Source organism: Madurella fahalii, assembly GCF_045866475.1.
Source record: "Madurella fahalii IFM 68171 DNA, scaffold_3, whole genome shotgun sequence".
Taxonomy (NCBI): domain Eukaryota; kingdom Fungi; phylum Ascomycota; class Sordariomycetes; order Sordariales; genus Madurella; species Madurella fahalii.
In genome coordinates this window covers 1,559,718-1,584,367 of record NW_027263973.1, presented here as the reverse complement: position 1 = coordinate 1,584,367, position 24,650 = coordinate 1,559,718, and the positions used below count along the sequence as shown (strand labels likewise).

Here is a 24,650-nt window from a genome sequence, read left to right as displayed (position 1 = left end):
ATGACTGCTTTGGGGGAAGGGAATACGACGGTGCGCTGGCTGGGCCATCCAGTGGAAGGCTTCAAACAAGCAGATATTTTCAGAGCCGCTGGCAGCCTCCGCGGCTCTAAAACTACGTCTCCAACCGGCATACGCCCGGGCGCTAGAAGGATTAAATGGGGTCATGCCTCACCGATGAGGGGATACGGGCGGCCAAATAGCTTCTATGTTAAAGCCGGTAGGTCCAATACGGGGCGCAGCCGCGTCTCTCGCTAAGAAAGTGATTTTCCGCCTAATTGGCCTGAATGCTGAAGTTACAAAACACTAATGTCGCTGCGTCATCAGCCAGTCGCACCAGACAAAACCGGAGAGCCGGTTGAATGCGGGACCGCAGCCTCGCCATTCGAATTCGGTGACAAAAAGGGACGGCTCTCGTCCCCAGGCTTCGAAAATCGTCTCTATGCTCCAACGCACCTTGTGATCCCAATTCATCCATCGCATGTTATTAAAACAATGTTACAGAAAGTATTGCGGCATGCGCAGGATGATGCTGAGCCCGTAAGCACAATTTGTCAACGCACAACTAAGAGTACTGCTGACCTCTAGACAGCCCAACATTTGTGTCCGGTCCATCTCGGTCTATGGCCAGGCCGGCATGCTGGCTCAGTCCCTGGAATATCCCATAGCGCCCTTGAGCCACGATCCAGGGGGGGTCCACATCGTCTCTGCTCAGTTCGTGAGCCGATTGAGCGGCCACGAGCTACAAACCACCCGGGACTGGGCACATACTGGCTCCTGCCATATCAGAATTGTCTGGGGGTACCCAGGCCACGAATACCCAAGCTTCACGACCCGCCATCTCCTCACGGACGGCGGAATTCCTGGAGAGGTGAGCTTCAGCGGTGGCCTCGACTGGGCTCTCAGGATCATGGAAAATGCCAAGGCATTTAAACTGATGCGCCGTCCGGCCGGGGGACCTGAATACCCGATAATCCCGTCTTCCACCAGCGCCGGAGATGTACGAAAGTGGCCACTGCGGGGTCCGGCTAGGACGTGGCCCGTCTCTAGGTCACGCCCCGAACCTTCTTCTCCTTCCCAGGTCCCTGAGATCCCCAGGCCCATGTCCCCAGAACTGGCGGATGACCAAATTTCGATATGCTCGGAGTTGACTTCGGCAACCACAATCTCGGATACCGACACGGACATCTCGGGCTCTCACTCTCCGAACTCGGCCGAACCAAGGGAGCCATTTCCCGGAATTGGCTCTGCCGCCACCCACCTGGCTGACAACCTGTTCCAGCAAGCCGTGCAAAACGACGAGTTCCACAGACGGAGGAGAGCTGCCGAGGCCTTGTACGCCCATAACGGAGACACAAGCGGCTTGCTGGCCGTGCAGGCCTCCGTGTCCCGCTTTAGGGGCAGTTAGCACCCTTCGGGGATGCTAAGGTTTTAGCCGGAGAGGTCTTGTTTTCTGGACGCCGGATTTTGAGCCCCTCTTCCTTGGAGAATGCAATCTCGAAGCAGCTCCAGAATCATGTAATGAACGCGGTTGGTAGCGTTCATGAAGCTATTTATCCCCTTTCGACTCCCATGTATATGCCTCCGGCGGGAAGCCGGCATCGTCCTAATGCGAACATATATCCAGCGTCATTTGGTCTTCAGTTAGTGTACATAGATCAGAACCTACAGCTGGATGTATGTAGTAGTCCATGAAATCAATTCAAAATGACTAAAACCATACCACTCTGTCCGTGGCTCACGCACCAAACGCAAAAATGGGCCACTTGAGCCAATATGCGCTGGATGGCTCTTGCACTCACCCCGCACATCGTATGCAGCCACACGGCGCGGCCTGACCAGATCCAATCCTTTTGCGAACCACTCAATGCGATACAGTATTACGCTGGCAGGGGCCAGTTACTAGTGGATGTTTAGCGCAGTGTATCTAATCCTGACCATAGAGACACCTGCTAAGCTCCGGGGTTTACCAGGGGGTTGCTAGGGGTCTGACAAGGAAAGTGGCAGGCAAGAGATTCGATCCTTTTCCAGAGTTCGCAGACGCGGGAATTCGAGAACGCTGGCATTTATTCGTGCAACCGAAAAGTGTTATCTCGGAAATACTCATTCTGCTTCTGTAATCGATGGGGGAGAAAAAAAAAATAAAAGAACAAGAAGCGTCATCACATCATCAACCCTAACCCCCTAAGCACAATCCCCCATTTGCGTAAAAGGGGTCCGGGGTTGTTGGGAGAAGGCAAGGAAAGAAGTAGAGCAGAAAAGCATAACAGGCCGTGTCGTCCGTATCATCCAAAAAAAGCAGCCCCCCCTTCCTCAAGATCAATTTCGCCTTCAATATCCTCAGATGCTCTCGTTTCCAACCCGGTCTTTCCTTCCTGTACCGGGGAATCGCTCGCCTATGAACGTTGAATCCAACCCGAGTGTGTCCGCTTGGGACATTCGGGCTCCGCCAACCGTTAACTTCCGGCACGACTGCATATAATACACCTGCCAACAACACCTCGAGGCGAGTTCGCGGTATCGCGGTATCGCTGGTGTGATGAAAAATAATGCAGAGTCGCGGTGGGTGTATGGAAGTTAAGGGAACAATACGTTGGGTTGGGCGTTGCTGCCACGCGGCCCATCCAAAGTCCGGCCTCACGCATCCGGACCAATACCAATTAATTAGGCATCGCCGACACTGTTGTACACTAACGGGTAGTGTTCAGCCCCCCCTCCCCTTCAAAGCGGAACGTAGTTGGCCCAGTCGAGCTGCGAGTCGACATAGTAGGGATGGAAGACGTTATACTGCGGTGCGTCTTGGAAAATTGGCGGAAAGTCGGCGGGCAGCCACTGGTCCTGGTGTAGTGGTTCGTTCAAGGGGTTGAAAGGGTACGGGGGCATGGGGGGAGCAGGCGTCTGATAGGCAGGCCACGGCTGCCCTCCCTGTTGGCTCGAACTGGGGTCGTCTGGTTTTTTGTGGGATCTCGTTAGCCTCTGGAACCCGGGGATCGAACTAAACGAACCAGGTCCCGCATCTGTCTGCAGTGGTTTGCCCGCTTCCAGCAGAGCCTCAAAAGTGGAGATCTTAGATCATGACGACCGTCGTCGAGGAGCAAAAGGGAACGAGGCACCGATAGTCACAACAAAAAAAGATTGCAACGTCCGACCACTGGTCACACTGTGCCAAATCGATTGAAGTGAAACTTACTTGTTGGAGGAGCGCCCGGCGACGTCTGTGGCGGCGCCACAGCGCGAGATATGCTACCGTCCAGATTAAGACAGTTCCCTGCAGCGTCGTTCATTGCCGGATTCGTTGGCGTGCTGCTCCAGCCGCTCCGCACATCCACCATTGATGATTGCCGAATTACCCCAGCGTTCGGCGGCAGACTTTCGCCAGGCTCTTTCTGCAGTGTTCGTTTGGGCAGGAACAGATTCGTGTCGTAGTTGGGAAAGTCGTCATCCAGGAGGAGGGCTTCTCCCATGTTGACTTGGCGGAGGTTGTTTCGGACTTGCTCTATCACCAGACGCACGACGCGTCTGGGTTGGATGAGCCCGCCCCAAGGTGAAATAAACGGCTTCCTGGCATTGCCTTCGGGTAGGTCTAGCGCCTGTAAACCGAGAGATTCGGCGAACGGCGCCGTAACCATCGGCCGTTCAATGCGCTCGCTGAAAATGGCGGAGCCAGCCTCTCTCACGCCGCGTCCCGACAGAGCAATGACTGACCGCTTCGAGTCCCTTTGGGGGTCGAATACGAGTTCCCTAACCGCCTGCAGCAGCGTCCTCACCCGCCAATTCCTCATATGGTCGGGCCGCAACTCCACGCCATTACTTGCGCGCGTATGCGGAGGCCGCTGCAGGGTGCCAGACGTTCGGGTTTGGGGCTGAGATGCTCGTCGTCGCAATCTGGCGCCCCCGGCTGGAGGATCTCGGCGGATTCGAGCGCCCGTCTGGTTGCGGTAGTTTGTCGTTTGACGCGCGGGCCGCCCTCTCAGTGCCTCCTGAGCTGGTGGAGTATAGGAAAAGGACGCTTGGTTAGCGAGATATGGTGAAGGCGCGAGAGTACTCGACGCGCTGGATGTCGGCGATTCCCACTGGGCCTGGGCGGATCCGTCGTGAGCCATTTGAGAGCAACCTTGCTTGGATACGGTCTTGAGTCGTGGGTTGGGGTAGCTAGCGGTGTGTGTGGAGAGACCCGCTGACTACCTTAGAGAACCAGATCCAACTGTGCCACGACGTAGCCACTCGAGCTTTATGAAAAGGAGAATATATCGGGAAGACTGGCTGACCATGTGGGAACAGGGAGCCCCCGAGGATGTCAAACGTCAAACAATTGGATAGCCCGTTGACAACGTTTCTCTTAGGGCGAAATCGACACTGCCGGCACGGTCGCGTATCGGTACCAAGAGGGCTTTTCTCGAATGATAGGCAGCCGTTGTTATTATACAACGGCCAGCCGTTGGACTGGAACTTGGCGATTTTTCATGCACAAGTGTGCTCTGTCTTCTTCCACGAAGGAAGACGCAGATAAAAGTACAAAATGGTCGTGGAAATGCGAAGTGGTGCGCGGACGTTTTTCCATAGTCGTTTTGGGCGGACTCGCCGGCCGACAACTTATCGCCTTGTCAAGTTTACAACGGTTGCCAAGCGCTAGATGGCTGCTGGCTTGCCCAATGGTTTTTTGTAGAACAGGCAGGTGTTCGTCCAGAGGCTGACTTGGTGGAGCTCAAGGATCCGGGACCAATAGATGAGAATGGCAAGTGTTGCTGAAAATGTCTGACGGGACGCCGAAGGGAGGGAATTTCCAATTCACCTTAGGCAGTCTGCGGTGGTAGGCACAGTACCTAAGGTACCTTAGTTAGGCTTCCTGGAAGTCCAGGACCTTTAATCGGCCAGTCTCTAAGCTGCCCGGAAGTGCCAGCTCTGAGAGAGTCTGTTTACCTGCCCTCCCACCATCAACAGGGCGGGATGTGATTACCCCCGCAGTATTTGGCCGGTTTTAACCCAGGCTCTGCAACCTCGTCCCCTCTTTATGCGCACAGCTGACCACCCTCCACTCCCGAATCAGGTTGGTTTATTGTTTACCAGCCCTCCGAGCCACAGGCTTGTAACCCAAGTCTCCCCGAGCCACTAAGCCAGCTCTTGCAATCCTGCTAACTCTCCCCCGTGATGGGGACTCGCCGCCAAAGGGGGGCAATTGGGCAAAGGGCGACGACCGCCACGGAAAGTTACTGGCCGCTATCGAATCTCAGCACCTATTCCTCATTTCTGAGCTCGGTCAAAAGCCGGCAATCACCACATCTCTTTTTGATCATGCCATCCTCCCTTTTTTACTTGCTAGATGTAGTGGGCGCTGGCTACCCTACCTTCCCCGTTACAGCCTGTGCGGCCACAGGATTCGGCAGCTACAGTACTCGGTCACCTCGGTGACCATTCTAGGACTGCCGCCGAGGCTGTGGAATACCGACGACGTTAATAACTCACACCCCAAGCTCTCGCAGTTCGTGCGTTAATGCCCAGCCGCAACCACCATCATCAACCATTGCAGCGATGATCGCGACCTGACCGTCATTCGATTGGCTTTGTTCATCCAGTGTTAGAGCGGGCCGGCGCACCCGTCATGGCCCGAACACGCAGCGCCAGCCAGCGACATCCAAACTCGGCCGCTCGAGCGCCGCCAAGCACGCACGTAGCAGAGGCTGACATCCACCGAGGTAACGACTCACGTCCCCGTCCGAATCCACAATCACGGCGGACCGAGCTCGGCAGGTTTGTTGACTAACACACAGGCATGGCAGGGAAAAAGCTGTTACGGAAAGAATCACACCAAATCCAAATCCAAATCGACGCAGCTACTAAAAAGTGGCAAAGGGGCGTCGACCTCAGAGATTTGCATCCGGGACAAGTCAGCGCGGGACGAAGCAAGGGACAGAACAAGAAGAAGAAGAAGGAGAAGGAGAAGGTAGGAAGTGACCTCTCCGCCTCAAGGAAGCAGTGAAACCAAGCTAAAAAGCCCTCCAAGGCTCTCCCGCTCTCGACACCAGCGACAGCCTTGCCACGAACTTCAACCAAGCTCGTCCGCGAGAGACAACGACGCCTCCTCGAGTCAGAGCAGCAAGAAAGGCAGAGGCTAATCAAGAAATACGAAGCCACGAATGACCCGTCCGTCTTTTCTTCCTTTTTACGGCCGTTCATGCCCTCCACAGAGTTGAGCGAATGGCGCTGGGACAGCTCAGTAGAGCGATGGTGGCGAGAAGACAAGTCGACCGGAGAGAAGCTCTGGGAGCCTGTGGACGCGTTGTTCATATAAAACCAACATGTATGCCCGCTGCTTCAACGCTGGGGACCTATAAACATTGATGACGGTCTATTTTGGGCATGTTCCGCTAGGTAGTTTTCCTGAATATCCAGCCTACTTTCCTACCCGGGTTTCATCTCTTCGGATACTAATTTATGACTTATGACTTTCCCTCTCAGCAACATACTCTTGAATGAAGTTGCCAACACGTATCTCTTACACGTCAAGAATAAGTGTGTCGCCATGGAAGTTTGGCATTCTTTCCTTTTTATCTTGCTATATATTTAGTTCTGCTTGCTTAAATGTAGTCAGAGATTAGTAACCTGTAATGGGACCTACATCTGTACGAGACCGCCGCTTGTCGATTTATTGCGCTGACGCCCTTCCTGAGAGCGTTAGATTTACATGGCTTCTCCGAGAGTCGGCCGGGAGGTATACTTGCCACTGCCCCAGCAGTAGTGCTGAGGTAGTACATATATTGGCTAGCAAGACTGAGTTGGAGCAAAGATAAAAAAAGGATCAGCGTTCAGGCAGCTACCGTCGGGTGAGAAGAGAGAAGAGGAGGGGGGAAGAACATAAGAAAAAAAAAGGAAACCACCGTTCCTCCATTGGGAAACCGGGGAAGAAATAGAATCAGAAGGTAGTAAAGTGAACTCAATGAAATGCTGAGGTGTCCGACCAACTTATCTTTCTACTCTAAGAAAGAGAAGGAAAGACGTACGCAAGAGATTATGATACTTTGTAGAAACCAGTTATTCCGATTTAAAAGTCATGACTGCCTCCCTCCCCGTCTCTCGTTATTGCATCCGGATGATAAATCCGTAGGAAAGGGGTCGCAAGAAAGCCGCTAAGGGTGACGTAAATGTGTGCGCCTGCAAAATACATCACCCCTTGTCCCTCGAAACAAATCCGCCTTGGGACAATATTCATGGATGGCTAAATCATCCCTTCTTTCTAGGCTTTCAACGCCCGATGCAATAAGACCGATCATTATAGGAAATATGATGAACATTGCGCATGAAAACCCCAGAATTAAATGGTAAGAGAAACGACACCGAAGCTATCCAGGAGGGCAAGCCTGTGGGAGGTCGAGCAAAGACCTAGAGATGTAAGGTGACCTCTGTCACTGCTGCCCAGCGCTGAACACGGTTTGACCGGGCATGCCCATGCTAGCACCTGGTTTAGCTTCAGAAAAGGGTTGGAGAAGCCCGGGATGTCAGCGTTGAACGAACATGTCAGAGCAACGGTAAGCATGCCTATTGGGCGGGCGAGCTGTAACAATGTTCAGGCGTCGTCATAATCTCCGAGACTCCCATCATAACTGGTATTGTCGAGGTCAGACAACCAAGTTGAGCCCGCCGCGAAGCCGCCATTCTCGCCGGAGCCGTCCGTGAATGTTCCGGCATTTCCAAAAGATATCCCCGGGGACCTGCCCGCTCAGACTCGTAACTGAGGAGGATCAGGTCAAGCTACTCGAAAGACTGTTGGTTGGGGCTGGCATTGCGGCCCAAGCAGTAGAGCCGCTGCCATGCCATGGCTGTTAAGGGGCGAGCAATGACGAGCGCGGCCCTCACGCTTGCTGGTGGGATCGTGAGGAACTGGCGATTGCTCTCGTCCCACGTCAATTACTGGCAGACGTCATCTTCGTGCATGGCGGCTCTTCTAACGGGCCGCGCATCGCCAATCGCGGAGAGGCCCTGCAGGGACCACGACATGACGCGGTCCCCCCATCGGGCTCCTGCAGGAACGACTCCATGATTGGTCTGGTGAACCCCAGCCCTACCTTAATGGTTCAACCGCGCAACAACTTTTGGCCGATGTACAAGTGAGGTAGTAGGTGATCCCCATTCCACCCATTGGAATTTCATGGACCGCCCTCGTATCCCAGACTGGGACGTCGTAGGTAAAGACGGAGTACAATGTTGGTGTCAAGTGGCCAACCATAGTTTAAGATCGCTGCACCGTCTTGTCATGGTATGGGGCGACTGTCTAGCCGGAGCTTCCTCGCCGCGCTGGCCTGGAGAAAACTTATGTCGGTGTTGCTGTCAAAAAGAGCGTTGATTCGTTCGCCATTAACAATGATATCGAAGCCAGGAAGACTGGCAAGAGGGGAAAGTGCGCCGTTTTGTGGTAGATACGGCATGCTTCCAGGCTCGATGCTGGTCAGGCTCGGAGCCGGGCAAGATCCAGAGATATCATCTGATCTGCTCATTCCGGATGTTGCGACGATGCTCGGCGTAGAGACATGTGGTCTCACGGAGGAACCACCAGCTCCCTGATGGGAATCATAGGGGTTTCTCCGGATTTGGGCTGTGTCCTAAGTTCCTTTCAGCCTCGCAATAGAGCCCTGCAGGGAGCCTCATAGGGACCAGCTGGCACATAGCATACAAGCATGTTTGGATACGTTGCGAAAGGTAATTCCAAGCCATACTTACACTTTGCTTCTTCAATTTACTGGCAGGCGAGCCCCTCCGGAGTTCCATTTGGCCCCGTGTCCGGGTTGGAAATTGTCGGTTTGGCTCCGGCGCATTAGGGAAGGGTCAGGTAATGACAGGGAAGAAAGCCAATTCCTGGAAATGGTTAGGTGACGAGCGGCATTGAAACTTTGGGAGCAGACGCGTTCTAGAGCCGATGTTTTGTCATTTCGATTACAGTTGCACCGAAGATATAGGTTAGGTACAGAAGACCGAGTGAGCAGGGTACCTTAGGCACTATACCTTTACCTAGTAGGTACATAGGTAATCTTACCCTGGATCGTGAGTCTTCGCGGCACACGCCGTCATGGGCTCGGGGTTTTGCTCCGCAGTGGCTTGAGGGCTGGGGGTTGTAGGCTGAGAGATGCAGGCCGTGCACCCCAGTAGAGCACTGTCAGCATGGAAGATGCAGGGTGGGCTGTTTTAGTTTGTAAATTTTGGCGTCTTCGGCGCACTGAAGCCATTGGTTTGACCGGAAAACTCGGCGGCCTCCTGCTTCTCCGCACGCTTCGTGTAAGTCACCTGGTCCCATCTGTCCCGCAGCCCAACAATTCCCGGTCTGGCCTGATCGTCAATGCAGTTGGAGCCAATCCCCCGCATCCAACTCTCGTGATTCTGTTCGGCTGAAGTGAGTGCTGCACCCTGACTTTTGCGACGTATCTGGGCAGATCGCGCAGCAGGCTGCGCACATCTAGCTTTGGAAATGTTCTCGTTCTGCCTCATCTCGGCACAGGGAAAACTCAACAATTACACGCGTCCACGATGGAGACGGGTTAGCAGGAGAATTGTCAAGTGACTATTGCCTGTTAGAGAACAAGCAGCGCTGAACGCGATGACGAATCGGGTTCGGCTAGCAGCTGAATCATCTCTTCCGGTATTTTACGGTCTGCCGAGACGTCTCTAAGCCCGACTACGTGCGATGGATTCACGGACGAGACGGAAAGCCTCTGCGAAGAGGCGAACGGTGGCGGAGGGATACCTTCAACGAGGGCAGTCTCCTTGAGGAGGACATGCCGGAGGATGACGGGTATTGGACATGGGATATGGAAAGACAGCGGTTTGTGCATAAGGTAGGGACGCCATCACAGGAGAGGAGATACTATTTCTCGAGTCGTTCGATTAGAATTGGAAACCTACTGCAAAACACACTAGTTGTCTGGGATGATTCCAGTGGTCCTGGCGGCGCTATTTATATTTTCTATTCAAGTCTAGCTCGAAAAATACATCAAACATAAGATAAAAAGAGGATAAAGAAGGCCGGAATGTAATGTTATGCTGGACAGAAAAAGCGAAAAAGCAAAATTGGAAATGAAACATAAAATAACTTTACTCGCTATCGCAACCTGGGTTTAGCAAGCCCACACAAAGTCAGCCTAGCTAGGGGTGTTTCTTACCATCAAACGAAAGTCAACAAGAAACCAAAAAAAAAAAAAAAAAAAAAAAAAAAAAAGGAAAAAGGAAAAAGGGGGATCATGGTTGCTAGGCGACCAACCTTCACCCCACATCCCCTTTTTCCCGGCATCCTCGACACTAACCTCACAGCACAGTCACTGAAAGAATAAAGTGAGATCATGTAAGACCTTGTTTCACTTTTGCGCCACATTCAGTGAGGTGAGCGATGCATCCCACAGTCGGCACAGCACACCCGCTCTCCACAACCGTCTTCTACAGACAGCTCTGCTCTGCTTGCTAAGCAAACCGCGTCTTCCCACACAGACATTGAAGCGTATCCGCTCACAGATGTAAAGTTTTGCCCAACTCAAAATTCTCGTGCTTTTTTTATGAGAGCCTGAGAGACTGTCTGGACCTGACTACAGCCCACCTGCACACATCACAAAAGTACCACGCAGTAAACCACTGCCTACGGACAACTCCAATACTTCCTTCAGGTTCTCTTTTACACTGTGAATCTCTATTGTGACAAACCACCACTACTGATGGTACTTTACAAATTCACTGATACACAATATCCCCAAGGTACGCAAGTCTTCAAATGGTCTCGACATGCCAACTCCGAGCCCAGATTCACCAACCCAAACACCAGGGAAGCACACCATCAGAAGGGGGGGGAAAGAGAAACCCCAATAGTTAGGGACCTTTCTTTTTTTATGCCATCAAAACAAAAACGTGGGGGAATCTATGAATACTAATTAAAGCTCGTCGTGAGTATCCGGCTCATCGTTATCGCCCTCAGCACCAGCACCAGCACCCGAGTACAGCTTGCTGGTGATGGGGTACGCCACGTTGGACAGCTTCTCCTTCTGCTCCTCAAAGTCCTCGGTGGTGGCGGTGGCGGCTATAATTCATGTTAGCACTAACGCTCTACACGATGATGTGAAGAAAGGGGAGCGCTTACCATTCTCCTCGAGCCAGTCCTGGACCTCCTTGACGGCGTCAAGGATGGTCTCCTTGTCCTCGTCGGAAATCTTCTTGCCCATGCCCTCCTCATCGTTGACCTGGTTCTTCAGGCTGAAGGCATAGTTCTCAAGACCGTTGCGAGCCTCAATGCGCTCGCGAGTAGCCTTGTCCTCCTCGGCGTACTTCTCAGCCTCGGCAACCATGCGCTCAATCTCCTCCTGGGTAAGGCGGCCCTTGTCGTTGGTGATGGTGATGGACTCGCCCTTGCCAGTGCCCTTATCGTGGGCGGAGACCTTGAGAATTCCGTTGGCGTCGAGCTCGAACGAGACCTCAATCTGGGGCACGCCACGGGGTGCAGGCGGGATCCCGGTGAGCTCGAACTTGCCGAGCAGGTTGTTGTCCTTGGTCATGGAGCGCTCACCCTCGTAGACCTGGATGAGCACAACCGGCTGGTTGTCGGCGGCGGTCGAGAAGATCTGGCTCTTACGGGTCGGGATAGGGGTATTGCGGGGGATGAGCTTGGTCATGACGCCGCCGGTGGTCTCGATACCGAGGGTGAGCGGGTTAACATCCATCAGCACGATCTCCTCAGTGCCCTCTTCACCGCTCAGCACACCGGCCTGGACGGCAGCACCGAAGGCAACGGCCTCGTCAGGGTTGATGCCCTTGCTAGCCTGCTTGCCGCCGAAGAACTCCTCGATGAGGGCTTGAACCTTGGGGATACGGGTAGAACCGCCGACAAGAACGATGTCATCAACCTCGCTCTTGCTGACCTTTGCGTCCTTGAGGACCTGCTCGACAGGCTTCAGCGTCTTCTTGAAAAGATCCGCGTTGAGCTCCTCAAATTTGGCACGGGTCAAAGTCTCGCTGAAGTCCTTGCCCTGGAAGAAGGCCTCGATCTCAATGCGGGTGGACATCTGGCTCGAAAGGGTGCGCTTGGCCTTCTCGGCCTCACGCTTGAGCTTGCCCATCGCCTTGGCGTCGGTGGTGACATCGACACCGTGCTTCTTGTTGAAAGCCTTGGCGAAATGGTTGATGACACGCTGGTCAAAGTCCTCACCACCGAGATGGGTATCACCGGCAGTAGCCAGTACCTCGAAGACTCCCTGGTCAATAGACAGGAGAGAGACATCGAAGGTGCCACCACCGAGGTCGTAGACGATAATTTGGCGCTCGCCCGAGGTCTTGTCCAGGCCGTACGCGATAGCGGCGGCAGTGGGCTCGTTGACGATACGGAGGACGTTGAGGCCAGCAATCATGCCGGCATCCTTGGTGGCCTGGCGTTGGTTGTCATTGAAGTAGGCGGGGACGGTAACGACGGCATGAGTGACCTTCTTTCCAAGGTAACCCTCAGCGGTCTCCTTCATCTGTTCAGTTGTCAGCTATGAGCCCCGGCATTCAGAAACCGAGAGTGGGCCAACAAACCTTGCCGAGAACCATGGCTGAGATCTCCTCAGGAGTGAATGTCTTCTCAGCGCCAGCCACGGTAACCTTGACAACAGGCTTGTCATCCTTGGCGATAACCCTATATGCATATTAGCGTGCGTTGAGAGCGGCTGGTTGTTGGCTTGTTCCTACTTGTAAGGGAAGTGCTTGATGTCTTTCTGGACGTCCGACTCGGAGAACTTGCGGCCAATCAAACGCTTAATGTCGTAGATGGTGTTGAAGGGGTTCGCGGCCGCTTGATTCTTGGCGGCGTCTCCCACCAACCTCTCTTCCTCGGTAAAAGCGACATAAGAGGGGGTAATACGGTTTCCTGTGCGCAACGCGTGTAAGCTACGGCAAACGGTCTCCCCAGGGGGGCAAATAGTTAATGATTTCACATACCTTGATCGTTGACCAGAATCTCAACCTTGCCCTTTTGCATCACACCGACACATCTTGATACCTGTTAGTGATTTGTTCTTCAACCCGTGTATTTGTGTCTGTCGAAGGTGCGGTGTTGACACCGTGTCTTCAAGCATCGACACCTGCACCTCCGGACAAAGCGAAGTCGTCATCGGAACCATGGCGTCGCGACGAGAAAACTTACGAGTATGTGGTGCCCAAGTCCTGTAAAAATTGCCCTGTTAGCTTGTCTGCAACGATCCCATGGCAAATCACGCGAGCAAAAAACACACGTACAATACCGATGACAGTTCCGTAGTCCGCAGCATCGTCCGCCTGTACTTGCTGGACGAAGCCGATTGAGAATAGTAGGGCGAAGAAGCCGATGAAGCTGAGGCCGAGGGCCCAACTCCGCGATCGACGCTCCATGGTCGAAAGCTGTGTGTAGAAAAAAGAAACCTCTCGCGCTTCTGCTCGCAGGCTTCGGAGGTAAAGAAACGAAGGGGAAAGAGAGGCAGTTGTCAATGCCGACACGCGCGCTCTCCTCGAACCAATCCTACCAGACACTGGTGAAGAGGAATTCCAGGATTGTGGTGTTGGGAGTTGGGACTGGAGGAGGAGGATGGGGAGGAAGTTGAAGGTTTTGAAAGCTCTCCTTAAATTTTTTGGGAACGGGAATCGGAAATCTGTCCTCTCCTTGCTCAAGCCACCTCACGCTTTCCGCACTGGCCAATTCGTCGCCGCCGCCCGCACGGCTGGGGCCTTTGACTGGTTGGCCTTACCCCATCCGAGCAAGGGCCAGGTACCCGTGACCTGCAGCCTTGCCGCAATTGCCGCTTCTGTGGGCATTTCAGTTGTCACTCTACTTCTGCGCCGCCCTCCCTGTTGGCTCTGAGGCCGTACCGTGGAGGCGACGGAAGATCTGCAGGCGGCAGCTGAGAAAGAAACATGGAACTCCCATGAAGGCTGCTATCCTTTGAACCCGTCCCTTTATTCTAGATCTTGAAGAACCCACTGTGTAACTCATCCCAGACTTGATTAGGAAGGATGCGTTGTATTCTGATGCATCTCCTCAACTAATCTATACACATATAGGGTATGTCCAAGCACTCTAAAGACTGCCTGGTTGTGCACAGCCGTAGGCCTTGCGTCGGTTGGGTGAGTTTCCACGCAGTTCTATAACTAACTGAGGTGCCTGTCTGCGGCAAGAAAACAGTGGGTATGCTGGTGGGGTGCCCGCAAGGGCGACCCCAACGGGCGGGTCACAGGGCCGTCCAGTAAGATTCAGCCCCTGTTTGTGCCAGGGTGGCCTCTTTTCTCAGGCTCGTGTATACAGAACTCGGTCTCTGGTTGACCGTCTCCCTTTTTGGCCAATCTGTGAACGATGAGCCGTGTTAGGATAATGACAGATGGCAACAATTACACTACCCTAGCTGTGTAGGATATGTTGCCACTCCTACTCTGCATCATGCGGTCGGGATACTGAGTACCATTGTCCGTCTTGGATTAAAGGACACCTTTCTTTCGCAGCTGGCTCCCTTTCTGTTAGTACCCTTGGGCACTTGCTCGGGCGTTTCTCTCCAGTTACCACCGTACTCTTCATATTCCCCAATCTACGTGTACACCATCCTCGCAGATACATGCTTGTGCTGCGGGTACCCGGCTTAAGATCAAATTCGGTGTCACAAATGCTTATTCAATCAAAGCCGTGTCCACAGCAGAGCTAATATATATATATATATATATATATATATGTATATAGTTATATACACATTACCAATGACGTTGCTCTTCTGTGCTGCAATCACCCCCCATGCCCGCCGCGGCACAGCCCCATGTTATGTTAGATGCACCGCCATAAGAGCCTCAACATTGTGGCCGGCTCTATTCTAACAACCCAGCAGCCACTGTCTGGCCACCACTCCTCAACACTACCCTTTGCCCAGCTTCCAGCGGCACCTGCGCCTCCAACTTGACTACTATCCTTGCCACCATTGCCGGCTTGACAATCTTTGGCTTCTTTTTCGTCACCGCCCCGGTAACTTTATCCAGGAGAGCCGGGATCGCCTCGATCCTCCCTGCCGTGTGCAGCCGGCCCCTGTGGACGTCCACCTGCATCGGCATCAAAAAGTCGAACGCCAGCGCTTTCAAGGTGAATGTGTCGGCACGGGGGATCGGTTTGGCCGGGTCGCATATGATGTCGCCAACTTTGACATGGATGGGGTCAATGTGGCTCAGAAACAACACCACGTTCTGCCCGGCGACTGCCCAATCGGCCGGTGCGTCGTCTACCAGGACCGACTTGACGTAGGCCTTCTCCCCACTCGGTTGCACGAGTAGCGCATCCCCCATCTGCAAAGACCCGGCGTCAATGCGGCCGGAAACCGTGACCGGGCTCTGCATCGTGCGGTAGACCTCTGATATGGTCATTCGCAAGGGTTTTGCCAACGCCCTAGCATTTGGTTCTGAATTCTCTAGCTCCTCGATCAATGTCGGTCCTGTGTACCACGAAGCCGCCGGATTGGACGATCTCTTTGCCAGGTTATCGCCATGAAGACCCGAGACGGGGACGAAGGCGAGGTTCTTTTGCTGGAATCCCGTCACGGACAGAAACCCAGACACTTGGTCTTTGATCTCGTTGTACCTTTCTTGGGACCACCCTACCGTGTCGAGCTTGTTGATTGCCACGATGACCCGAGAGACTCCCATACTTCGGATGAGCATGGAATGTTCTTTGGTTTGGCCTTTTAAACCAGACTCAAATGCGCCAGTGCTGGCGTCAATGACGAGGATGGCAAAATCTGCCTGACTGGCTCCGGCAATCATGTTTGGAATGAAGTCCTTGTGGCCAGGTGCATCGAGAATGGTGAAGGTCGTCGTCTCGGTTTCGAACCTGTTCGTGGCAATGTCGATGGTGACGCCTCTCGACCGTTCCTCCGATCGTTGATCCAACACCCAGGCCAGCGCAAACGATGACTTCCCAATGGTTTCTGCTTCTTTCCGAAGCTTGTCGACTGTGCGCTGATCGACAACTTTGAGGTCGAGTAGCAGCCGACCCATCATGGTGCTCTTTCCTGCATCGACATGACCAACGACGACAAAGCTGGCACTCTTCTTGTTCTTGCTCTTCTCGAATTCGGAAAGAACATCGAGGTTTCTGCTCTTAGGTAGCGGCGCTTCGCTGATTTTCAGTTCCTTTACTTCCTCCGTGACTGCGTTTGCGGAAGATGCGCCCTTCTTCTTGGTCTGGGCGGCGGCGGCCTTCTTTCCAGCTGCATCGACTATTAGTGTCCACGGTTAGCGCTTGCTCTTTCCTAAAAGCGAACCTTTCGCCTGAGCCGCAAGAACTACATCATCCGGACTGGGCTGAGAAAAGGCGTCGAGGACGGACGGAGGCAAGTCGGCATACAAGGAGTAGAACTCCTGCCGCTTGCTTTTTAGGAGGTCGGAGGGAGAGCCGAAAAGAGTCTGAGCAAACGCGGATTGCTGGGCTTTATCAACCACAACGCTGTCTGGCGCTTGCATTGCCACGAGCTCGTCCAGATGCTCGCCGGGCAGCCGTTGCGATAGTTCGGATCGTGTTGGCTCCGAGGCTACTAGAGGCACGCGCCCCTGAGCAGTCGATTCTGAAGTCTTGAGACGCTTGCTGAATGCTCCAGCCAAGGAGCTGCTCTCCCTGGCCAGGGACGTTTCACCAACGGAAAGTTCCGTCATCTTGGCTCGAGTTTGTTCGACCTTGTCTTGAGAGGCACTCTTCTCCTCGGCTTTCTTCTTCCTAGCGGCAGCGAGCGCCTGCAGTTTGGACATCTTTGGAGGTGCCCCTGACCCGCCGAGAAGGCCCGCACGAGGCAGTGAAGGTGCGGTCAGGATAGCTTCCCTATGTTTCGGGATGTTGCCCCATGGCATGTCTTGGAAGAAATCCGACGGGGACTTTGGCCGTACCGAGGATGTGATTTGAGGAGGCCCTGGGAGTTGTGGATGCGGTACTTGTCGTTCCGTAGATCCGACGTCCTTAATGTCCAAATAGTCCCCCGCCCAGTAGGAAGGTATTTCGAGCTCATCGTAAAGGGCGCGTGCCGTGGGATCAATCACAGTAGCGACGGACTTACCATTGGGCTGCTTGGCAGCCGGCTTCGTTGGCTTGGGGCGTGGATTGACAAATTTTGCTGTGAGATAGGCGACCGACTTGTCGATGTCGTAGTAGTAATGCCACAGGGCCTCCTCGATCTGAGCGACGGTGACTTTGGAAGCCTCAACACCGAGCGCCGCCTGGACATCGGCAGTGCCTTGGGCCATCAATGCGCGGTCCTCCGGGCTGAGCTCATCCTCCCCTCCCTCTGAGTAACCCTCGTATTCGTCCACAGCGTCTTGATAGTCCAAGTTCCGGACATATTGATGACGAGACATTGCGGCGTAGTATGCGGATACGAGATGCTGAGTGCTGAAGGATGTCAAGAAGCGAGGCAAGGAAGGAATCGGCTGAGGATGGGAGGAAATCGTCGGAACACCGAGGTTTATAGCAGAACGAGGAGTCACAAAACACCGGCGTCTTGGTCGGAGTGTTTTGGTCGGGAAGTTTGCTAACAACCTTGAGCCTCGAGGCTGGAGTCCTGAGAGAAGTGAGGCTAATGTAAGAGTTTAATTATGCTCGGGCGCTGTCCAGGCTCATTCAGACAGAATATCCTGAGAGGACACCAGTTGAGGCTCGATAGCCCGGGGCTTTGGCGGAGTTGTCAGTCGCGAGTCTGGTGCCTTGTTGTATCACCAGCTGCCGCGGGGTAGTTCCACGGTTTGTGCCAGTTGACCCCACCGTAGAGATCGCTGATGACCCCATTTCGCGAAGGCGGTGAGCGCCTAAATCGCGGGGCTGCTGTGGGTCTCGTAGCTCAAGACCAACCAGAGGTCAATACCGGACTTAGATTCTGCCGTGGTCCGCCTCTGAGCCGGCCAGGAGTTTCTTCAATTTTTTGAGCTTCGGCGATAGCGAACAGTGCCTAGCAGTGGAGGAGCAGAGCGCTGGTGCCTGTTGTAACAAACAAAGGAGCCTTACTGTTGACGCCGGAACTGCACTCCCCTCGACAAACCCTTGCATACTTGACAAGGAGAACGGCACGGGACAAAATGGCGTTGAGTATGTCCAAAGTCACCCAAGATAGCCCCGCAGTCGAGATGCAACGAGCTAATCACTAGATAACTAGACTTGGATTTGTCAAACGGTATGCGACGATGCTCGGCATGAGCGCTAGCTATTGCTAACGGGATGTGCGGCTACAGCGGCGGTAATGAAGGATGAGCAGGGCCGGCCATTCATCGTCGTGAGGGAGTCAGTATCCGTTGCCATCCGTCACTGTCACTGCTCTCCTCCGCTGACACTCCCCACAGTCAGGGTAAGAAGAAGCGCCAGTACGGCAACGAGGCCGTCAAGTCCCATATTCTCGCCGCTCGCACCGTCGCCAACATCATCAAGACCTCATTAGGGCCGCGCGGCCTCGACAAGATCCTCATCTCGCCCGACGGAGACATCACAGTAACAAACGATGGCGCGACTATCCTGCAGCAGATGGAAATCACCAACCACGTTGCGAAGCTGCTTGTGGAGCTCTCCAAGTCACAAGACGACGAGATTGGCGACGGCACTACGGGCGTCGTGGTCCTGGCCGGCGCTCTGCTCGAGCAGGCTGCCGAGCTCATCGACAAGGGCATCCATCCCATTAGAATCGCCGACGGTTACGACCAGGCCTGCGATATCGCCGTGGCCGAGCTCGACAAGATTTCGGATGTCATCGAGTTCAGCAAGGAGGAGAAGGCCAACTTAGTCAAGGTGGCAAGGACGAGCTTGGGAAGTAAGATCGTGTCCAAGGCACACGACCAGTTTGCCAACATCGCAGTGGATGCGGTGCTCTCTGTTGCCGACCTGGAGCGCAAGGATGTCGACTTTGAGCTGATCAAGGTGGATGGAAAGATGGGTGGCGCGCTCGAGGACACAATCCTCGTGAAAGGTGTTATTGTCGACAAGGACTTCTCCCACCCGCAGATGCCGTCCGAGGTGCGCGACGCAAAGATCGCCATCTTGACATGCGCGTTTGAGCCCCCCAAGCCCAAGACGAAGCACAAGCTCGAGATCAACAGCGTGGAAGAGTTCAAGAAGTTGCAGAACTATGAGCGTGAGAAGTTTATCGAAATGATTCAACAAATAAAGGATGCCGGCGCGAACTTGGCCATCTGCCAGTGGGGTTTTGATGATGAGGCCAACCATCTGCTCCTCCAGAACGACCTTCCCGCGGTAAGGTGGGTGGGCGGACCGGAAATCGAGCTCATCGCTATTGCGACCAACGGCCGCATCGTCCCTCGATTCGAGGATCTCAAGCCTGAGAAGCTGGGGACGGCCGGTATTGTGCGGGAGATGACATTTGGCACAACAAGAGAGAAGATGCTTGTCATTGAGGAGTGCGCCAACACCAGGGCCGTTACAATCTTTGTGAGGGGAAGCAACAAGATGGTAAGCCGCACAGCTAACCCGAGAAAACGCAAAGTCATCTTATCTAACCGGACTCCCAGATCATCGACGAAGCCAAGCGCTCCCTGCACGACGCCCTCTGCGTGGTCCGCAACCTCGTCCGAGACAACCGCGTCGTCTACGGTGGCGGCGCCGCGGAGATCGCCTGCAGCCTAGCGGTCGAGGACGCGGCCGTCAAGACACCCGGCCTGGAGCAGTATGCGATGCGCGCCTTTGCCGAGGCCCTCGATGCCGTCCCTATGGCGCTGGCCGAGAACAGCGGGCTGAACCCCATTGCCACCCTTGCCGAGGTCAAGAGCCAACAGGTCAAGACGCCCTCTGGCCGCGGCCGGCTCGGCGTCGACTGCATGAGTCGCGGGTCCAACGACATGAAGGAGGCGTTTGTGATCGACCCGCTTATCGGCAAGAAGCAGCAGCTCATGTTGGCGACGCAGCTCTGCCGGATGGTGCTCAAAGTGAATAATGTTATCGTGTCCGGGTCAGGCGAAGAGGACTTTTAAGTGGTAAAGTTAGAGATATTAGACATTCTGAAGAGAGCTCCAGAGGAGACACCTGGAGTTATCGATACATGCATGAATGTATGAAACGAAAGTACCACTGACTGACGAGTCGAGTATGAAGCTGCAGAATGTGAAGCATCTCCTAACCTACTGACATAACCCAAACTCTACTTTAGACGGTGTCCTCGGAAAGACTCGAAGCAGCGAAGAATACGCAACGCTTTTGGGACCCTCTAAGCTTCAAAAGTGTCTCCATCACTCGCACACATCCCTAACCCTGTAAGCTTTTCAGCCTTTTACTATATGCTCTCCTCTCCAACCAACCAGATGAACAATAAAAGCCGCAAGCCAGAAAAAAAAAAAATCCAAAAAAATAAAAATAAAAATAAAAAGCAAGTCATGTCCATCACCTCCTCATCCCCCTTCCTATCCAAAGCTCCAGCCCTCCTCTCCAACCCCCCCCCCCTCACCCGAGCCCTAGAAATACTACATCAAGCGATCCTCAAGCAAACCCGAACCCTTGGGCATTCTCCAACGCCATCCCCAACCTCTCCCTCAGCATTTCCTTATCCTTATACTCGGGTAACAACAGGGTGCCATAACAAGTATACGACGTCGGGAGCCTGCCGGCCGGGTCATCCTCCTCGCCGTTTCGCTGCACGATAAACATCATGTTCTTGACGCCGCCCACGGGGACGCGGTCGCTGGCCGTGACAAACTCAAGCAGCTTCCGCTTCATGCCCTCGTCGTAGCGCTTGACGACGCTCCAAAAGTCTCGTACCGTCCGGTGCGACGCGTCCCAGCCGACGTAGCGCGCGTGGCGCTTCAGCTCCGAGATGTCGATTTCCTGCACGCCCTCGACGACTGACTGTAAGAGGTTCGGGGTCAGGAGGGTGAGGGACTTGGAATGCAGGCAGGTGTGGAAGCCGCGAGCAAAGGCCTCGTACTGTGGGCGGACCGAGACGTCGGTTAGGTAGCGGATGTAATCCGAGACGTAGGCGTTGCGGTTAGCACTGGTGACTAGAGGCGCCTCATCTTCGGCGGGGTTGCCTTGCTGTGGGGAAGGACTGGAGATGGATTGCGAGAGCGTTTTGGGGAATTGTGGCCAGGCTTCTTCTGCTTCTTCTTTGCCGTGTCGTCGATGAGCTGCAGCGTTGTGGTGATAGTGGTCGTTGGGAGGAGGGGGTCTCATCTCCCGCGTGATGTGCTCGCCTAGCGCAGAGACGGAAAACTCGTAGGTGCGCGCAAACACGTCTTCGACCAGGCCGTCCTTCTCGTCCCATTCAAGCAATGTGGTAAGCCCGCTCGCCAGATCGGGCCAGCCGTCGGCGATGTGGTGAAGTTCGGTGACTGGCTCTCCGAGGAGTTTGCGGTAGAGGGCCTTGGGGAAGGTGATTGGCAGTGTGAGGCCGTTGTAGACGGCGAGCGACACGAGCAAGCCAATCAGCTCAAACTTCCATTCCTCTTCCATGGATCCTGGTAAGAACCAAGCCATGCGGGTCCGTTCGTCGACGGTGAAAGCGCCATAATCGGGATTCATAGCCTCCGCAATGGCCATTCGGAAGAATTCTTGTTGGACACCGCCGGAATCGAAGCCTTCCTCGCCGTTTGACTCACCCAAGTGGACTTTCAGAGGTCTGAGAAGCTCCCGTTCCTCCCGCCGCCATAGCTGGTCGAATGCGTCTTCAATGACACTCCCCCTCCGGATATTCAGGATCAGATACTTCGCGGCTGCCGCTCTCAGCCGTTCCGTTATAACAGCTTTGTGGTGCGGAAGGAGAGTTGTCCTATCAGCAATCACCTCAATCCTATCGTGTATCGACGTTGACTCCTCAAAAGAGCGGCTCATCCTAGAGAAATTGATTGATCGAAAATATGACACAAGATGTGATGGGCTGAACAGACAAGGGAAGTCTAGAAGGTGCAAGCGCTGCCGTGTCGAGGTATGGGATAGCCATGAAATGGGCATTTGAACCGTGTCCAGCCGCTCGGCAAAGTAGTCAGACCGAAACTGGGTATCAGCGAGGAGGAGCTCGTGGCGTTTCTTGTCTGGAATAGTCATCAGTGAGTAGTTCTAGTATAGGTAAACTCAGTTGAGACTCACACATCGCCTCGATGAGGGCGAGGGCACCGCCAAAGGGCCCGTCTCCCGGAACCTCGGGACAGCCATCCCATTCGTTCAGCATGACGGTCCTCGCCCAATCGAGCAGCAGAATCGGGACACGGGTTTCGTGGAGGGCGCGGTCTGGGAAGGAGAAGTCCAGGACATATACAGCATCCATGTTTAGGAAATCTAGCTGTGAGAATAGCGGCGTGAGCACGTCGCGTTCTTTGTCTGCACCACCTCCAATCGTGGACTCGCTGAGCTCATCAAAGTAGCGGCGAGTTGTGATGGCTGCAAACAACCGCCTTGCTAATCGCAGGGCGAGGTTGTCTGTAAAAGCATCTTCGTATTGCAGGCAGAGGTCTGCCGGCTGTCGGGCCACCGCACCACTTCCCGCAAGGCTCAAACCGTGGGACCTGATTCTCGACATATCGTAGAGTTGTTGAGAGTCTGTAACCAGGGGTGCCGCAGCGATCAAGGCGTGCAAACATATCGACAGGAGACGGCCTGCCTCCAGATTGGAAAGGGAAGCCTCGGTCTTAGGGAAGAGCTTCGCTGTCGGTGACCTTAAACTTTGTAGGAGTTTGGGAGGAGCGAAGAGGCTAGCAGCGGCCATCCACAGGCTGTGGTATACTAGACTTGGTGCAACCCGCGTCATCCTGAGCATACAATACCAAAGCGTCTGAGAGTCGTATAACTGTCCCTTCTTCGTAAAGGACCGGAGGACCAGCTGTGGGTCGCTCAGGACGTAGAAGAGTGTTTGCTCGACGAATAGATTCCACTCCTGCTTCAAATTCGCGGGATATCCACGGGTCCGATGACGCTTCCGCCTGGTCAGCTTTCCTTGGCCGGCTTGCCGGTTGTGGAATTTGAGGACAGACGGGGGCTCAAGCATGTGCTTCTCAGCAGTGCCATCGTCTTGGATAACATCGCAAATGAAGTCGACGACCTCTGCGTCTAGTCTAGATAGCGCCTGAGGAAGCACACTCTCATCCTCCGATTCTGAGTCCTGGCCGATGGCTCCGGCCGAGCCATTGCTACAGGACCTACTAGATGACGTACCCGAAGCAGAGGTGGATTCCTTAGGGCTCTCGAACTCGTTGCTCCTTCTCCCATCCGGCTGACCTCGGTTGGCCCTTGGTTTCAAATCGATGGTCTTTGGGGGAGGCATTTTGTCCAACGTGATGTCGTCAAAAAAGCCCGCCGAGGAAAGTTGGGATATCGGGCGTGACAGATTTGATCCTGCCGCCTTCGGAACTCGTACCGCTTTTTCCGTAGGTCCGCCAGCGGCTCGAGGGGATCTCAGCAGGCCCGAATAGGGGTCATCAACCGCCGCGTCCTGCGCATAGGGGTCGATCGAGAGCTGACGTTTCGGCTTTGGTCCGGATGACGTCCGGACCTTAGCGTTCGAGTTACGGCGGTTGCTTGCTGTGCGGGACCCGGCCAACTGTTCGTGCGACTGTTGATGATCTTTGGATCCACCCCTCTCCCTTTCGGTCTGCGCATGTCCAGGCGGCGCTCGGCCATTAGTTAGGCCCTTGTTGGGCCCGGCAGGCAGAATAGGTAGCTCTTGTGCAGATATTGGTTGACGAGATCCGCTATGATGTTCTAATTTGGACTTGTGCTTGGTCGGAACCCCGTCTCTGTCATCGGATTCCGACTCGCTCCGGAAGTCCCGGGCCCTCCTTGACATGTCTTCGACGGCAGCTGGAGTCAGCCACTCGAGCATCTTAAAAGCCACCGTTTCGAAGACGTTCGCGGCAAACGACCGGTGATCTTTGCTGACGGGCTCCTCCACAATGGTGAAATCAGGGTGTTGGGGCTGCTTCGGAGCGTCTGGTCCACTCCGGGGGTTCCCTGGTCCAGACTTCTCTCTGTCGTTTTCATGTACCGTTGCACTGCAGTTCCTCATGGAGAGTGGCCGCACGCCATTGCCAGCAACCCCCTTCGGGGAGACCGGGCGGCTGTGGACGGCCTGCGCTTTCGGTAAGGTAGCAGTAGCACGGTCATCGCGTAACCGCGGCTTGGGGTTCGGCACAAATACCAAGGAATTGAGGGCGGCGGGTGGTGTCTTGGGCGGTCTCAACCCGGGGCAGAGTCCATTCTCGGGATTGTCCTGGCTCGCGAGGTACGTTGCTAGCGTCCTTGCACTCGTCGTATTGTATCTGCGGATTGGAGCCCGGCCAACGATCCGTTTCCGGCACGTGAAGCACGTCGGTGTGGAGCAGTGTTCGGCGCCGCAGCCCTCGCGAAGTTGTATCATATACCTGAGCGGAGAGCGACAGTCAGCTGAGAACTTGGAACAGGAAGCACCTCGGCGCGCGACTCACTTCTGCACTAGTAGCTGAAAGTTGTGGCGGCGACTAGCCTTGTGGACGGCATACACGCGCTTCGGATTGTCGATATCCTCGACCAAATCTTTCAGCTCGCTCGGCGCATCCCACGGCAGTCTCGCAAACCGCGCCTCTTCCCAGAGGCCAGCCAGCACGTCGAGGTCGTCGGCATGGCCGTAGCTTTGGTGTTCGGCACTAGACGGCCGCATGGCGTCCCGAGTCATGACATGGATGTCAAAGCACTGGTTAGCAGGCGGCCGATA

General features: G+C 54.5%; 7 protein-coding genes across 7 annotated transcripts; 3 read left to right on the top strand and 4 right to left on the bottom strand.

Annotated features, from left to right (window-relative positions):
• Positions 1 to 492: 492 nt before the first annotated feature.
• Positions 493 to 1,405, top strand: MFIFM68171_05938 (uncharacterized protein; the record flags this gene model as incomplete). The annotated part of the gene is made up of 2 exons (XM_071061358.1): positions 493 to 537; positions 590 to 1,405. 2 exons carry the CDS (start codon positions 493 to 495, stop codon positions 1,403 to 1,405), a joined length of 861 nt encoding a protein of 286 aa, XP_070917459.1.
• Positions 1,406 to 2,718: 1,313 nt separating this feature from the next.
• On the bottom strand, positions 2,719 to 4,100 carry MFIFM68171_05937 (uncharacterized protein; the record flags this gene model as incomplete). Its single annotated transcript, XM_071061357.1, has 2 exons — positions 2,719 to 2,945; positions 3,188 to 4,100. The coding sequence occupies 2 exons, from the start codon at positions 4,098 to 4,100 to the stop codon at positions 2,719 to 2,721; spliced, it is 1,140 nt and encodes a 379-aa protein (XP_070917458.1).
• Positions 4,101 to 5,596: 1,496 nt separating this feature from the next.
• MFIFM68171_05936 (uncharacterized protein) lies at positions 5,597 to 6,286 on the top strand (the record flags this gene model as incomplete). Its single annotated transcript, XM_071061356.1, has 3 exons — positions 5,597 to 5,690; positions 5,766 to 5,938; positions 5,999 to 6,286. The coding sequence occupies 3 exons, from the start codon at positions 5,597 to 5,599 to the stop codon at positions 6,284 to 6,286; spliced, it is 555 nt and encodes a 184-aa protein (XP_070917457.1).
• Positions 6,287 to 10,898: 4,612 nt separating this feature from the next.
• Positions 10,899 to 13,362, bottom strand: KAR2 (ATPase with role in protein import into the ER; the record flags this gene model as incomplete). The annotated part of the gene is made up of 7 exons (XM_071061355.1): positions 10,899 to 11,044; positions 11,105 to 12,473; positions 12,532 to 12,631; positions 12,685 to 12,862; positions 12,934 to 12,986; positions 13,139 to 13,158; positions 13,231 to 13,362. 7 exons carry the CDS (start codon positions 13,360 to 13,362, stop codon positions 10,899 to 10,901), a joined length of 1,998 nt encoding a protein of 665 aa, XP_070917456.1.
• Positions 13,363 to 14,817: 1,455 nt separating this feature from the next.
• Positions 14,818 to 17,340, bottom strand: MFIFM68171_05934 (Tr-type G domain-containing protein; the record flags this gene model as incomplete). The annotated part of the gene is made up of 2 exons (XM_071061354.1): positions 14,818 to 16,205; positions 16,260 to 17,340. 2 exons carry the CDS (start codon positions 17,338 to 17,340, stop codon positions 14,818 to 14,820), a joined length of 2,469 nt encoding a protein of 822 aa, XP_070917455.1.
• Positions 17,341 to 18,054: 714 nt separating this feature from the next.
• Positions 18,055 to 19,950, top strand: CCT5 (T-complex protein 1 subunit epsilon; the record flags this gene model as incomplete). The annotated part of the gene is made up of 5 exons (XM_071061353.1): positions 18,055 to 18,064; positions 18,132 to 18,149; positions 18,208 to 18,256; positions 18,316 to 19,432; positions 19,492 to 19,950. The coding sequence occupies 5 exons, from the start codon at positions 18,055 to 18,057 to the stop codon at positions 19,948 to 19,950; spliced, it is 1,653 nt and encodes a 550-aa protein (XP_070917454.1).
• A 502-nt stretch (positions 19,951 to 20,452) lies between these two features.
• MFIFM68171_05932 (HECT domain-containing protein) lies at positions 20,453 to 24,611 on the bottom strand (the record flags this gene model as incomplete). Its single annotated transcript, XM_071061352.1, has 3 exons — positions 20,453 to 21,999; positions 22,055 to 24,321; positions 24,385 to 24,611. 3 exons carry the CDS (start codon positions 24,609 to 24,611, stop codon positions 20,453 to 20,455), a joined length of 4,041 nt encoding a protein of 1,346 aa, XP_070917453.1.
• Between the last annotated feature and the right edge of the window lie 39 nt (positions 24,612 to 24,650).